The sequence below is a fragment of the Brassica rapa genome, chromosome A03 (assembly GCF_000309985.2).
Source record: "Brassica rapa cultivar Chiifu-401-42 chromosome A03, CAAS_Brap_v3.01, whole genome shotgun sequence".
In the NCBI taxonomy this organism is placed as follows: Eukaryota; Viridiplantae; Streptophyta; class Magnoliopsida; order Brassicales; family Brassicaceae; genus Brassica; species Brassica rapa.
The window spans coordinates 28,892,775-28,905,852 of NC_024797.2; the positions used below are offsets into that span (position 1 = coordinate 28,892,775).

Below are 13,078 nucleotides of genomic sequence, written 5' to 3' on the forward strand. Positions count from 1 at the left end.
GGAAACATGTCCGTCGGAATTTCGTCGAAAATCTGTCCGTCGGAATTTCGTCGGAATTCTGTCCGTTGGAGTTTTGTCGGAATTGTATCCGTTGGACTTTTGTCAAAAATATGTCCGTCGGATTTCGTCGGAAATTTATCCGAAATTTCGACGAAATTCCGACGAAATTTTTAATTCCGACGAGTTATAACCTACGACTATTTTCGTCGGAAATTTGTCGGAAATGGCTTATTCCGACGGATTTCCGACGAAATCGTCCGTAGAAAACTATATGTTTTCTTGTAGTGATTTTTATATAACAGTTCGAATTCGGTTTTTGTTTTTCCGGTTTGGTTTTAGATAGGTACTTCAGGTTGAGGTAAAAACGTCGAGGCCTAGTTCTCGAGAAAAGAAAGAGCAACCCAGTTTCAACTAGTGAAAGGCAAACAATTACGACAAGGAGAGAACCTTCTTTTGTATCCAAGTTGTTGTAGAGCTAACCTTTTAAGTGCCTTCTAGCCAATGTATCGCTTCGGAATCATGAATTTGTCTAATGTGCGTGTTAACATTAACAATACAAGAACTTAAAATATTATATAACTCAAATAACGGCTACACTTGACCGAGCAAGTCAACACAAATAATATCCAAGGAGTTAAACATTTTCCTCGTGGGAAATAAACGGGTTTGAGTGTGGACATGTACGTGTCTGTGCTCGTCAGCTTCAGATTTCATTTGACAAAAAGAAAACTACCTCCCAATTCTCCACGGTCATGTGATTTTAATTATTTAAACAAACTATGAAATATATCATTACAATCCACTACAAATAAAATTGCATATGCAATACGAAAATATGTATATTGCAATTGGTTATCATTTGACATATTTATATATTATTTATTTGCGTTTTAAAAAGATATTTATTTATTTTAATGATTAAGTTGTTTTGGGTTTGAAGATCTGTATAGTTTTTAAGGTGAGGCAAAAAAATTAAAGTAACTTTTTTTATGAGACGGTTTCAACCGTTCTCAAAATTCATTGGTTGAATTTTTCAACATCAATTTCGATTTTGTGTCTCTTTTCGAACGTGGGCTTTAGGACAACAATTGAAGATTTTTTACGGGTTTTTTCTCTCGTTAGCCACATTTATCTTTCTTTATGTTTTAGTTATGTTTGATTATCATTTTACTGTTGAATATCTCTCTGATTGTAATCGACTTAGTCCATTGGACGCTTAATTTTAATATAAGTATTGGTTGTTCTGAAAAAAAAAAGACTCTTTTTTTTTGAAAAAAAAAAAAGACTCTTTCTAACGGAAATCGAACATATGCTCTTTTAGATTTTTACTAAATGATTAAAGAGTTTTAGCCATAAGCCATGTAATTAAACTCCACGTTGGCGACATATACTTTCGATGATATTTGACTCTTTTATACCTTAAATTTATAGTTGTACTATTTTGTAAGGAAACCCCATAAGACTCGAGCATATTGTAAGTGAAAGAGAGATGCCACAGTTTCTGGTTTTTCTTCTTTTTGGGACAAAATAAATCATTTTTCTTAGATCTCTGAATTGAACGGTCAAGATTGTGTATTATTTCAGGAGATTAAGATCCTACATGTCCCACGTGCATAAAAACTGCATCATCTCTCTCTCTCTCTTTCAGAGTCTTTTGTCTATAAAAAGCCTCTCGGCCCACACTTGTTTGAAGACAGTACACTAACTCAAAAGACAGAGAGATAGAGCAAAAGAAACCTTCCATTTCAAGAAAGCATCATTCTTGTTTGTTGGTGTGTCCGAAAATGGAAGATCTTGAAGATGAGTACAAGAATTATTGGGAAACCACAATGTTCTTCCAGAATCAAGAACTCGAATTCGACAGGTATTTTTAGAACATAGCATATCTTTTTTTCTTTTGGTTGTTTGTTTGTTTGTTAGTTAGTCATTATACATTAAATGAGATTGTTTAAATGATTTAGCTGGCCGTTGGAAGAAGCGTTTTCGGGTTCCGGTGACTCGAGTTCGCCGGACGGAGCAGCAACCTCTCCGGCTTCTTCAAAGAACGTTGTCTCCGAGAGGAACCGACGGCAAAAGCTTAACCAGAGACTCTTCGCTCTCCGATCAGTCGTTCCCAACATAACCAAGGTGTGATTCATTCCATTAATGGCTCTCATATTAATTTTATTCAACTGTCTCTTTTAATTTATTTATTTATCCAAATAATTTAATGATAAGTTTCGTCACCAGCAAATATTTTCTTGGGTCAATACATATTAAATAATCTAGTGAACTTTTCTCTTCTTTCTTTTAGAGGAAACAAAACCATTGTTATAGTTAAACCAAATTCTGATCCTCTACAACCATATCAACCGAAACTAAAATATGATTTCGTAAGGGCATAGGCATCTATGGATATCTTAAAGAGTATATTAAGAATAAACAATAATACTAGAATATTAAAAAAAAAATAAGAGAGAAAACGAAAAAGTCTCTCATATAAAAAAATATTTTGAAAAGTGTCAAATTTTGAAAGGGTATCTCATCCAATGTGAATGGGCTAAGTACCTTGATAACATAGTTTGTATACGTGTAATATGATTGATCAGATTTGGATTTACTTCAATTATGTTCTTATACATGTATACACAGTTGGACAAGGCATCTATCGTCAAAGATTCAATCGACTATATGCAAAAACTTATTGATCAAGAGAGAAGACTAGAAGCAGAGATCCGAGAGCTGGAATCACGATCAGTATTGCTAGAAAATCCTATAAAAGATTATGATTGCATCAATAATTTCCTTGAAAATCAGCAGCAAGATCTCTTAGACAATAATGTCACGAGATCAAAGAAGTCCAGGCAGATGGATTACAATACTTCTGGATCATCAGTTGCTGGACTACATAATCAATCCCTCATTGAAGTTCTCGAAGTAAGTCGTATGCATCTTTTGTTATGTCTTTGTTTTGTATATTTACCAATAGTAAAACTTGATTCCAAATTTTTATAAAATGAAAAAGATGAAGGTGACGTGGATGGGAGAGAGGACAGTGGTGGTATGCATAACATGTAGCAAGAGGAGAGAAACAATGTTGCAGCTTTGTAAAGTATTGGAGTCTTTGAATCTCAACATTGTCACTACTAACTTCTCTTCCTTCTCCTCTCGTCTCTCCACCACTCTCTTCCTCCAGGTAACTTTCTCTATCGATCTTTTTTATTTTTACATTTTCAAATGTGTGGTAAATTTGCTACATTTTGTGTTAATTAGCACAAATGTAGTGAAACATATATCACTGTTTGAGGTTAAAGTTTGAACTCTATATAACGGAATTACATTTTTTTTAAATGTCTTGTTTTGGTTCATACTTTTATTTTTCAGTGATCGAATTAAGTTATACTATCTCCGTTTCAAAAATATAATTTTTTTAGTATTTTTCACACATATTAAGAAAACACATTAAACTACCATAATAAATATTTTATTTTCTGTAATTTTCAATAACTTTTAATAAATATTAATTCAATAAAGTCAATTAATTTTTTTGAAGTTTACAACTTTTTTCATAGAAAACACAAAAATACATCTTTGTGAAACAATTTTTTTTAATATAAAATTTATCTTAATGGAACGGAGGGAGTATGTTTTTTCGAACAATCAGTTAAGAACATTCTATCAAAAATTGTTTAGATTGATATTCTGATGTTAATTAGCTTTAAAACTAGCTGATGGCACTTGCCGGCTTTAAATACACCGACCAAACATATTTGTCCATTTATTCGGTCACAACTATTAAGATTTTTAGATATTAGTAAATTATATATATATATATATATAATTTATACCAAATTTAGACCTTAATATATATTTTTCATTTTGGTAATTTGGGAGAAAAAAATTGTCGCCTGACGGCACGTAGACAACCTTTCAATCAATCAATTATGCGAATAAAAACATAAGACTAAATAGTCAAAACATGCTTTAGTAAAAGTGGATTCATTATTGGTTACAGAAATTGCTTGTTCTTACAAAAATGATTAAAACAATCCAAACTAGCTATTTTTTGGGAAATCACTATCAAATTCAAAAGATAAAACTTTAGACGGGCCCATTTAATTACCACTTTGTTCACACATGCCTCCATTAAGTGGCCCTTAATTCACACTATTACACTTTAAGTATAAGTATTTAACAATCTTGGTTATATATTTCATATCATCTATCTATATATATAAAAATATGTTCGCCTCCCTCCTGTGATGTCACGTCATCAAGTCGTGCGTTATGTGAGTGACACGTGTCCCATTTTATATTTGGGGTCAAAATAAAACAAAAAGCTGTCAGGAGTAATTGAACCCAACACATCCAGCACTGATAATTTCTCTTAGAACCACTAGGCTAAAATCACTTTTTATAAATATGAAGCCGCGAAAATACTTATTATCGTGTTGGCTGGAAGCCCATGCTTCTTCTGCTTGTGGCCAGGGCCGGCACTGGACTAATGTCAAGATGAAGATCGTGAAATTAAAAACTTTGCTCCAAACAGTTTTGCAATGTTTCCAACCTTTATAACTTGATGCATATAATTTGATACATTTGTTGTACACGATTTTATTAGTTTTACTTTTAAAAAAAGGTATTTGCAGTTATAAATGTTTTGTGCCAATGAAGTAATGGTTGAAAAACCTCTATACATATCCCTTTCTTATTATTTGAGGAGCATTAAAAATAAATAACCTTTAGTTCATGTGTTTATTACAAGTGTGCCATTTCTTATGTGGCAACTCCACAAGCTCTCTCACATATTCTATTTAAAACCCCTTTGTTAACTAGAGTAATTACACAACATGCCATTGATCAAAACATTATAATTACCTTAGTTTTGTCTACATTTGTCACATATATACGTTGATACGTATTACATCAAATCTTATCATTTATTTCTTGCGTTAGTTACCTTAACCGAAGTTCTACGTATTATATCAAAAATTTTAAAGTTATGTTAATTACCTTGACTGAAGTTTTTTCATTAATTTGTTTCAATACAAAAACATTACTGACATACGTAGTGGTCTAATTTTTTAATTCAAAAATGAATATAAATGCGAAAAATTAATGTTCGATTATCAACCAAAGTTTGTTTTTCTGTAAAATCCTAAAAAGTATTTGATGATCAATACGTGCTCAAGTGATTGATTTTCTTAAAAATGCGAAAAAATATTTGTTCTCTTAAAAATATATCAAGAAAAAAAACTTTTTTTCTTAAAATAGTGAAACAGAAGAACCATGCATACGACATATACTTGCCCCAATTCATTAAATTGCTAGATGATCTCCGCTTTGCGATTGTAGAAACTAAGGTACAATACGATTTTCTGGCATACACATATAAAAACTTACCTTAGGTGATCTATCGTAATTAAGATTTTAACGCCAACTTGCATAATGCAAATAATGGCGGAGCAAATTGCCCATGATTCAAATGTTATTTGCAAGGAAGAAATTGATTGATGATTGGGAAAAATGAAACTTCTAATAACTTTGACATATTTTTAAATTACAAATTTGGTAAACTGATGGTAATAATACGTGATTTGCAAGGACTTGATTTTTGTATATAAGGAACGTATATTAAGGTTCAAATGATTGTAATCAATTAATAATCGTGAACTTTTTTGAATTTGTTCAATTGCGATTGATAAAAGGAAATTTGCATTAACTATTTACAATATTAAAGTAATTCTCAACTAAGATTGGAACGCAAGTTATGTGTAATATTCAATTTAGTTACGACCATTATTTTGAATCTATATGACCACACGGCGATTTTTTTTTAGTATAAATATACGGCTTCTATAATTCAGAAAACTCACCACACATTTTTTCTCGACTTTGCTCATATCAAAACATTCTCTCAAGCAATCAAATGGTTGGCTTTAACTTTGTTTCCGATTTGAAACCATTCAAGACATTGTTTCTTTTATATTTTATTAGTCTATTATTTATGTTTTGTTTTATTTTATATTTATAATTTATTTTATGCAAATAAATATACAATTTTTAAACAAAATTTTCGCAGCTTAATTTAGATTGACATATTAAATTTCGTCTAACCCTTACTTTATAACATATAGTATTTTTTGCTATGACTTTAATTTTTATTATGTCTACATATTAAAAGTGATAATATTTTGAAATCTATTTATTCCGCGCATGGCGCGGGTTATCACCTAGTATCATTTTAAAATAACACCCAACTTCTATATATAGTCAATACATATATCCATGTTATATTCTAGACTAAATATTTTCTCTTTTAAAAATATAGAAAACAGTTTTTTTAGTCTACAAGCAAATGTTGTAGAGCAAGTATGCATTATACAAAATAATATATATTTAAAATTCATACGCAAAAACATAAAAGTTGATATAGACCTCTTTCTGACACATGCACACTCCACTATGAATAAGAATTAAAAAAAAAACAGTATTGTCTTCAAACTTTATCACAAATCCACATTTGTACATCTATAATTATGAGTTGGACAATTAGTTAATTTGATACAATATCAAAGCAAAAATAATCGAAAAACAACTATATCACCGCATACTAATAAGTAACACATAACAGATAACCAAATTCTTGAATCTTAAAACAAATTTCAACTCGAGCATTTAGTGAATATCAAATTAACTAATATTCCGCCTGTAGGGCGGGCCGACCCTAGTAATCAATAAACTAAAGCTTCAATTATATTTTGATAAAAAAAAGCTTCAATTATTGAGGTGGCCTCGAGCCCATCACTTCTTTTTGGGCATTGACTTTTCCTAGGGGTTAGATTCTCTCAAAAGCTTTACCTCAATCAAATAAATTTCTGTGGAAGTCGCATCGTGTCGCATAACGCGTCGTCGAAAACGTATAGCAGAACCTGATAAACGTGGCTATTTATAACCTCACACGCTTTTACATTTTGTCTCTTTCCTCGTACAGTTTTGCACGTGATTTTCAGCTTTCTCACAAAAAACATACTAATACTCTTCTTTCACAAAAAGTGTCATTTTAATGATTTTTTCAGAAAATAAAAAATGTTATTTAGAATTCTAAAACAATTAATATTTACTTTGACATTACTATTAGTTATAAAATATGTTGGTTTTATAGATAATTTTATTTATCTCAATACTATTAGTTAAATATGTGTAATTAATTAAAGCATAAATATATATCAATTTTTTAATTTATGTTAAAAATGTTAACAGTTTTTTGCGAAATGGAAAAAATAATAGACAGTTGACAATATTTAACTGTGTTATTCTCGAATTATGTCAAATTTTCATGTGTTTTAACTTCAAATGAAATGATTACAAATATGTTTAATGCAACGTATAATACTTTTTATTTATTTTATGAAAAGCTATAGTAGTCCTAGTGTAGCCCCTTTGTTATTATTCTTTCTGACAAAATTTATATTAAAACAGAACTAAAATATGAGGTATTTCAATCCGTAAACCCTAGCTTTTTCTTTTGTTCTGGGTTTTTGGTAGCTCTTATGTTTGCTATATTTAGTTTGAATAGTTTCTCAGTCTATTTTTCTTATTATAGTATTATGACTTAACATTCTATTTCTTACAGAATTGATTATAATAGTCTGTTGTTGGTTGGAAAAACCAATTACTACAAATATGAATATTTCGTGAATAAAACGAATATAATAATATTGTGTTGTGTTCTCCCACATTTATAACATTTTAGCTCTAATAATATAATCAGGCGCTAAAAGTACAGTAAAGTAGACTATTGAGAAATGGAGTCATGGAAATTGGGGAGTTGGTGAAATCTTACTCCAATAATTTTTTCCTAAAAAGTGGATCATTTCATTTTCCAACCTGTCTTTATCTGTCGTTTTCGAATCATATAAAGCAATTAATTATCCACCTTTTTGCTTCCACGAAAAATAATTATATTAATGCCATTTCTCAAAAATAAATAAATAATTATATTACTTATGCTTGTAGTACATTGCTCCATCTATTCATATTATTAATGTTTTATTATAATGCACAGATATTAATTTTTTTTATCAAAAGTATCACTAAATTACAATTTAAAAATAGTTTATTTAATAATAAATAAAAATAATAAAAATTCAACTGATAACATAGTTTTTTAAAATTACATAGATTTGTGCAAACATCATATATTATTAAAAAACAAAACTTTTCTAAAACATCAAGTATATTGAGACGGGCGGAGTATGTTTTATAGTTTTCTTTATTGAATTATCTTTTAAGATTAAATTCTAATAGTCAACTTATATTGAGATTTTTTGTGATCGTTAGTACTTTTAATTTTGGTTAAGATTAAAAGGAAACAGAAACTTTTTGAAACCAAGCTACGTGTTTTCCTATATATAATGAAGTATGTCAGTCAATCAGTCTAGGGTTGGAATGCATTTTACAATGAAATATTGGTCGTAAAAAAAAATTGGTCGTTAAGTAAAAATATAAACATCCTAAATTTTATAACCTAAACTGAGTTTGGACTTCAAAATTTATATTAGAGGAAATATATTGTATGATGTTTTTTTTATTTGTGTCAAGATATATGAACGGGATTTTAAACTATAATGCTGAATTTTGCAGGCGGATGAAGAAGAAAGGAGGACATTAGAGACAAAGATACAAACGGCAATCGCAGCTCATAATGATCCAAGTTGTTTTATCAACTTGTAATTTATTTCTTTGTACTAAAACCTGTTCTTCCATGCAATAATATTTGTGAAGAGGTATTGTTTTGTATGATGGTACTATTGTGTAATGGTGTTTATTCGAGGTTTAATTGGCAATTCAAACCAATCACAATTAGATCAAAACACATTAATAAAAAAGATTGGTGAGAGGACGATAATAGAGAAAGCCAAGCCGTTACAAGCATTTGGCTTTGGATGAAGATGTGAGATCATCAGCTTTAACAATAAACAATGTCTTTTTTGTTGAAGACGATGAGAGTATAGAGTAAAAAAGAGAGTCTAATCTATGTTGTGGAAGCCGGGGAGAAGTGAAGTTATGAAACCGAAAACAATCATCTGAATCTCTTTTACTATCCCCCACCATTGATTCCCTTGTTGCCCTGCATCCGCATTTTCGTTTGCGTTTGCTCTGTTCCCGTTGTCACCTTCATTCTCTTGTCCCTCTGACAAACAAGTTGCTTCTGCATAAGTTGTTGCTGTGATGACTACAGAGGGAAAGATAGATTGCAAAAGTAATATATTACCGAGAGCTGCATCTTCGTTTAGTGGCACTGCAGCTGCAGGATCATTATCAGCAGGTCGATTAGGTCGAGGTGGTGGTGGTACTGCAGCTCTCTGCATACCTTGTGAGAGCCATCGCACAAACGGAGCAAGAGCTCCAGTCTGGTATCTGTCTCATTACTTGGTCTAGCTCTAAACCAAAAAATATATAAAAAAAACCATCAACCCCAAAAGAAAAGACACAATACCAAAGCCTATAAACTAAGTCAAACCACCAGTGATTTGACTTAAATGAGGCAAAAGGATCAAACTTTGCAATTACAAGATCAAGCCTATAGTTTTCTACACTTAAAGTCATCTAAAGTATCAGACTTTTAAGTTAATTCGTATGGCTAACCAATGAATATGATTACGTGGGGATATTGTAAGTGAGAGGGATGAGATAGTTTGAGGAAAGAGGAGCTCCAAATTGGTGATGATGCACAGGAACCGCGTAGATCCCAGCTCCACGGTTCGTTTGTTCATCGTACGGTCCAGGTTTCAACCCGGGAGCAAGAGGTTGCTGTAACAACGCTGAAAAAGAAGACAAATTCTCGCCGAGGAGATGATGAATTGCTCTGCTCATTCGCCAGCTCCTCCAATAATGTTCTGACACGTCATCACTTATTTTTTATTTCTGGTAAATTGCACACAAACTCCTTGTCTTTACAAAATAATTAATTTTTACCTAGTTATTTTGTTTTGTACTAGTTTCCAGTTTATCGATCCAAATCGGTTTGGCTTTTGTTTTGTAACCAAACAAAGAATCCGACTACAATTCAAATTGAAGATTGGTTTGGTTTTACCAAAAGGAGTGGGGGCCGTAAACATGAAGCAACAAATTTATGAATTAGTGTCTACACTTGAGTACTGAGCACACCTATATTACCAAATTTGATGTTGATAACCTGAGATTTTGGGAGCTACAGATAGTTTAAGAAAGATTTTTATAGTTTAGGGGTTTAATTTATTTTTATTTTTTTACAAATTTTGAGCTTTATTTATGCATAATTTTTTCAAAAGTTTTGGAGGTTTGGCCCATGACTCTGCATTGACATAACAGATGCTAGTGCCACAAATTTGGATGATAAGTTCATGGTAGTGATGACATGATTAAAGCAATTTTACAATTCATTCTCACATCAAGGTATCCTATGGGCCTGCGAATGGATTGAGTTGTGTGATTTGTGAACTTGAGACAATGGAGGAATATAAAGGCTAACTAGATTTTGATCCGCGCTTCGTAAGCGCGGGTATTTTTTTGTTGATCCTTTTGACAAAATTTTCTTGAATTTAATTTTTACTAAATAAATAATTTTTAAGTTGATTTATCATAGTGTTTGAGTTTGAAGCAGCATTTTTATATCCAATCCCGACTCATGGTCGCAACTCGACGACCCAGAATATAATCCAGTTCACATTTATAAAAAATATGATAAATCTAATAACAATCCAAAAATTTGCTATTAACCTGTAATATGATACCGATTGATCTCATATAAACTCAAAAAAAACATGATAAAACTTTTTTGATTAAATTTTTCATATATTTAGAAAACTAAAATTGATAACATTATATTATATCATTCGAAAAAATGTCAACAGAAAAAAAAATATTGATATAACAGTATTAGTTTATTTTTGTTATAAATAACTTAATATAAGTTTGTGTTTTCATTTTTAGGTTTAAAAGTTAATTTTATAATATTTTTTCTTTAATTATTTACTATGTTAATTTTTAGGTAAAATTTTAATTTGGTTTTACGGAACATTAAAAAAAATGTTAATTTTTAGGTAAAATTTTTAGGTTTAAAAGTTAATTTTATAATATTTTTTCTTTAATAATTTATTATGTTAATTTTTAGGTAAAATTATTATTTGGTTTTACAGAATATTCAAAAAAAAGATTTATGATGGATGAAAATTAAAATCAATGATATTCAAATATGTATATGATATATGGTTTACAGTATAGTATTTTAGTCTATATTAGAATTTTTTTGTTATATTGAATATATGCATAATATTTGAATGATTTATTTCGAATATTGATACATAGGTTTTTTAAAAATAATTCGATGTTATTTTGTTTGTTAATATATACCCTTTTATTTCTTTCAGTTCTGAATGATTTTGAATTACAGAAAAAACATAGATAAGTTGTTAATTAGTATAAAAATCTTAGTGCATTTTTAGTATGTTTACTTAGTCCACGTTTAGAATAAATATTTATTCTTTGTGATTTGATTCAAAATTCGAAATGAATAAATATTAAATAACCGCTCTTGTATTTGGTAAAATACCATACTGACCTATTATTGTGGGGTAAAGTATAATTACTTTGATCGATTTTATTGTTAGCTTAAATGTAGTTAAATCCCAAAAACTAAAAGAATATTCTGCTATTAATGAATGTTTTATTCTCTGTTAATATTATTGATACTATATAAAAGAAGACATGTTAAATTTCTAACAAATAAGTCCAACAACTTTTTGTAAATAGATTTTTTAGGAATGCTTCCTTTTTAATAGTATTGATTTCCACGTGAACCCATATATTTCTCAAAACATATTCCATGTAAAACTTTTTCTTAACCAATTTTAAAATACTAAAAATAGAAAGAAACACAAAGTAGAAAAGCGAATAAAAGGTAACTTTATTAATATAGATCGTCGCCACCGTAACGAGAGAAGTTAAAGGGAGAAGCAATACGATGGATAACAATGGAAGGAGACACAAACAAATCTGGCTCCGAGACGAGAACGCCATCTAGTGTAAAACCCGAAGCTGAGTTGTTGGTTACAAGGATGGAGTTCCCAGAGAGAAGCGTTGGGATGCGAGAGAGAGGCTCCATGAGGGTTATGTTGTAGAAGTGGAGCAGCTGTGGGACGATGTGGTAAGCAGCTACGAGCGGTGACGTTGCGTTGATTCCTTCGACTGGTGTTTTGGGGAGGAAGAGGGTTGAAGTGAGAACTTGGCCGTGTATCTCGTCGTTTGTTGCGAGGAAAGCTGGGCTCCAATCTTCGAAACTTCCTCCGGAGATCATTGCGTCTATGATTTTGATTACGAGTTTGTCTTGATCGGATGCAAGCGAAGTGGACGATGTAGTGGTGATGGTGATGAGGAGGAGGAGAAGGGGAAAGTGTTTGTTGCTTGCCATGTAAGAAATTAGATGAAACCTAAGTTTCTTTAGGTTAAGAAAAGATGGTGATTGGAAAATTGTTGGAGTGTTTGAGGTTTTTTTTATTTGTTTATTTATTCATATAGGAGAATAAGATGGGAATTTTAAGGTGAGGAGCAGTAGTAGTTGGATCATGTAAACTAGTTTTGTATTTGGTTTTGTAGTTGGACAATGCAAAAGCTGTAGTATGTATTCAAGTGCATTTTACATGAGTCATGGCTGATTTGAACTACAATTTTGAGTTTTTTTTTTCCACAAAATATAGCAATATATATGATTAAATATGAATCTGCATTGATGATGAATGTTGATGATGGGATGATGATTGCAAGAGGATTCTAAACATCTGGTAGTGATAATAGTGATTTAAGTATAAGACCTAAAACTATCTTCAATTCATCTCTATATTATTTTTTAAAGTAGCTAAACTCTATTATATAGAGATAATAATAAAATTGTTATAGTTTGTAGAAAAACATAGAAAATTGCTATTTTCACTTTTATTTATAAGAAAAATAAAATAAAATAGTTGGTGATTTTTGCTCGAATGTAAAACATTTTTATAGAAAAAGTTTGGAAATGCTCTAATAATCAACAATTTATCTCCGGTTTATCGTTCAGAAC

The 13,078-nt window shown here is 30.6% G+C and overlaps 3 protein-coding genes across 4 annotated transcripts; 1 reads left to right on the forward strand and 2 right to left on the reverse strand.

The window, feature by feature from the left end:
• The first annotated feature begins 364 nt into the window (after positions 1 to 364).
• Positions 365 to 8,832, forward strand: LOC103861918 (transcription factor bHLH27). 2 transcript variants are annotated; one of them, XM_009139630.3, is made up of 5 exons: positions 365 to 1,864; positions 1,962 to 2,127; positions 2,632 to 2,916; positions 3,005 to 3,175; positions 8,626 to 8,832. In XM_009139630.3, exons 1-5 carry the CDS (start codon positions 1,785 to 1,787, stop codon positions 8,713 to 8,715), a joined length of 792 nt encoding a protein of 263 aa, XP_009137878.1. In that variant the 5' UTR covers positions 365 to 1,784; the 3' UTR covers positions 8,716 to 8,832. The 2 variants fall into 2 exon arrangements, with proteins under 2 accessions (XP_009137878.1, XP_033142260.1); XM_033286369.1 differs by lacking the exon at positions 8,626 to 8,832 and having other exon boundaries at positions 3,005 to 4,025.
• A 27-nt stretch (positions 8,833 to 8,859) lies between these two features.
• Positions 8,860 to 11,089, reverse strand: LOC103862155. The gene is made up of 3 exons (XM_033287441.1): positions 9,646 to 11,089; positions 9,257 to 9,407; positions 8,860 to 9,175 (listed from the first exon to the last, which is right to left on the reverse strand). Exons 1-3 carry the CDS (start codon positions 9,856 to 9,858, stop codon positions 9,012 to 9,014), a joined length of 528 nt encoding a protein of 175 aa, XP_033143332.1. The 5' UTR covers positions 9,859 to 11,089; the 3' UTR covers positions 8,860 to 9,011.
• Positions 11,090 to 11,391: 302 nt separating this feature from the next.
• LOC103861919 lies at positions 11,392 to 12,951 on the reverse strand. The gene has a single exon (XM_009139631.3). It carries the CDS (start codon positions 12,431 to 12,433, stop codon positions 11,933 to 11,935), a length of 501 nt encoding a protein of 166 aa, XP_009137879.1. The 5' UTR covers positions 12,434 to 12,951; the 3' UTR covers positions 11,392 to 11,932.
• Positions 12,952 to 13,078: the final 127 nt, after the last annotated feature.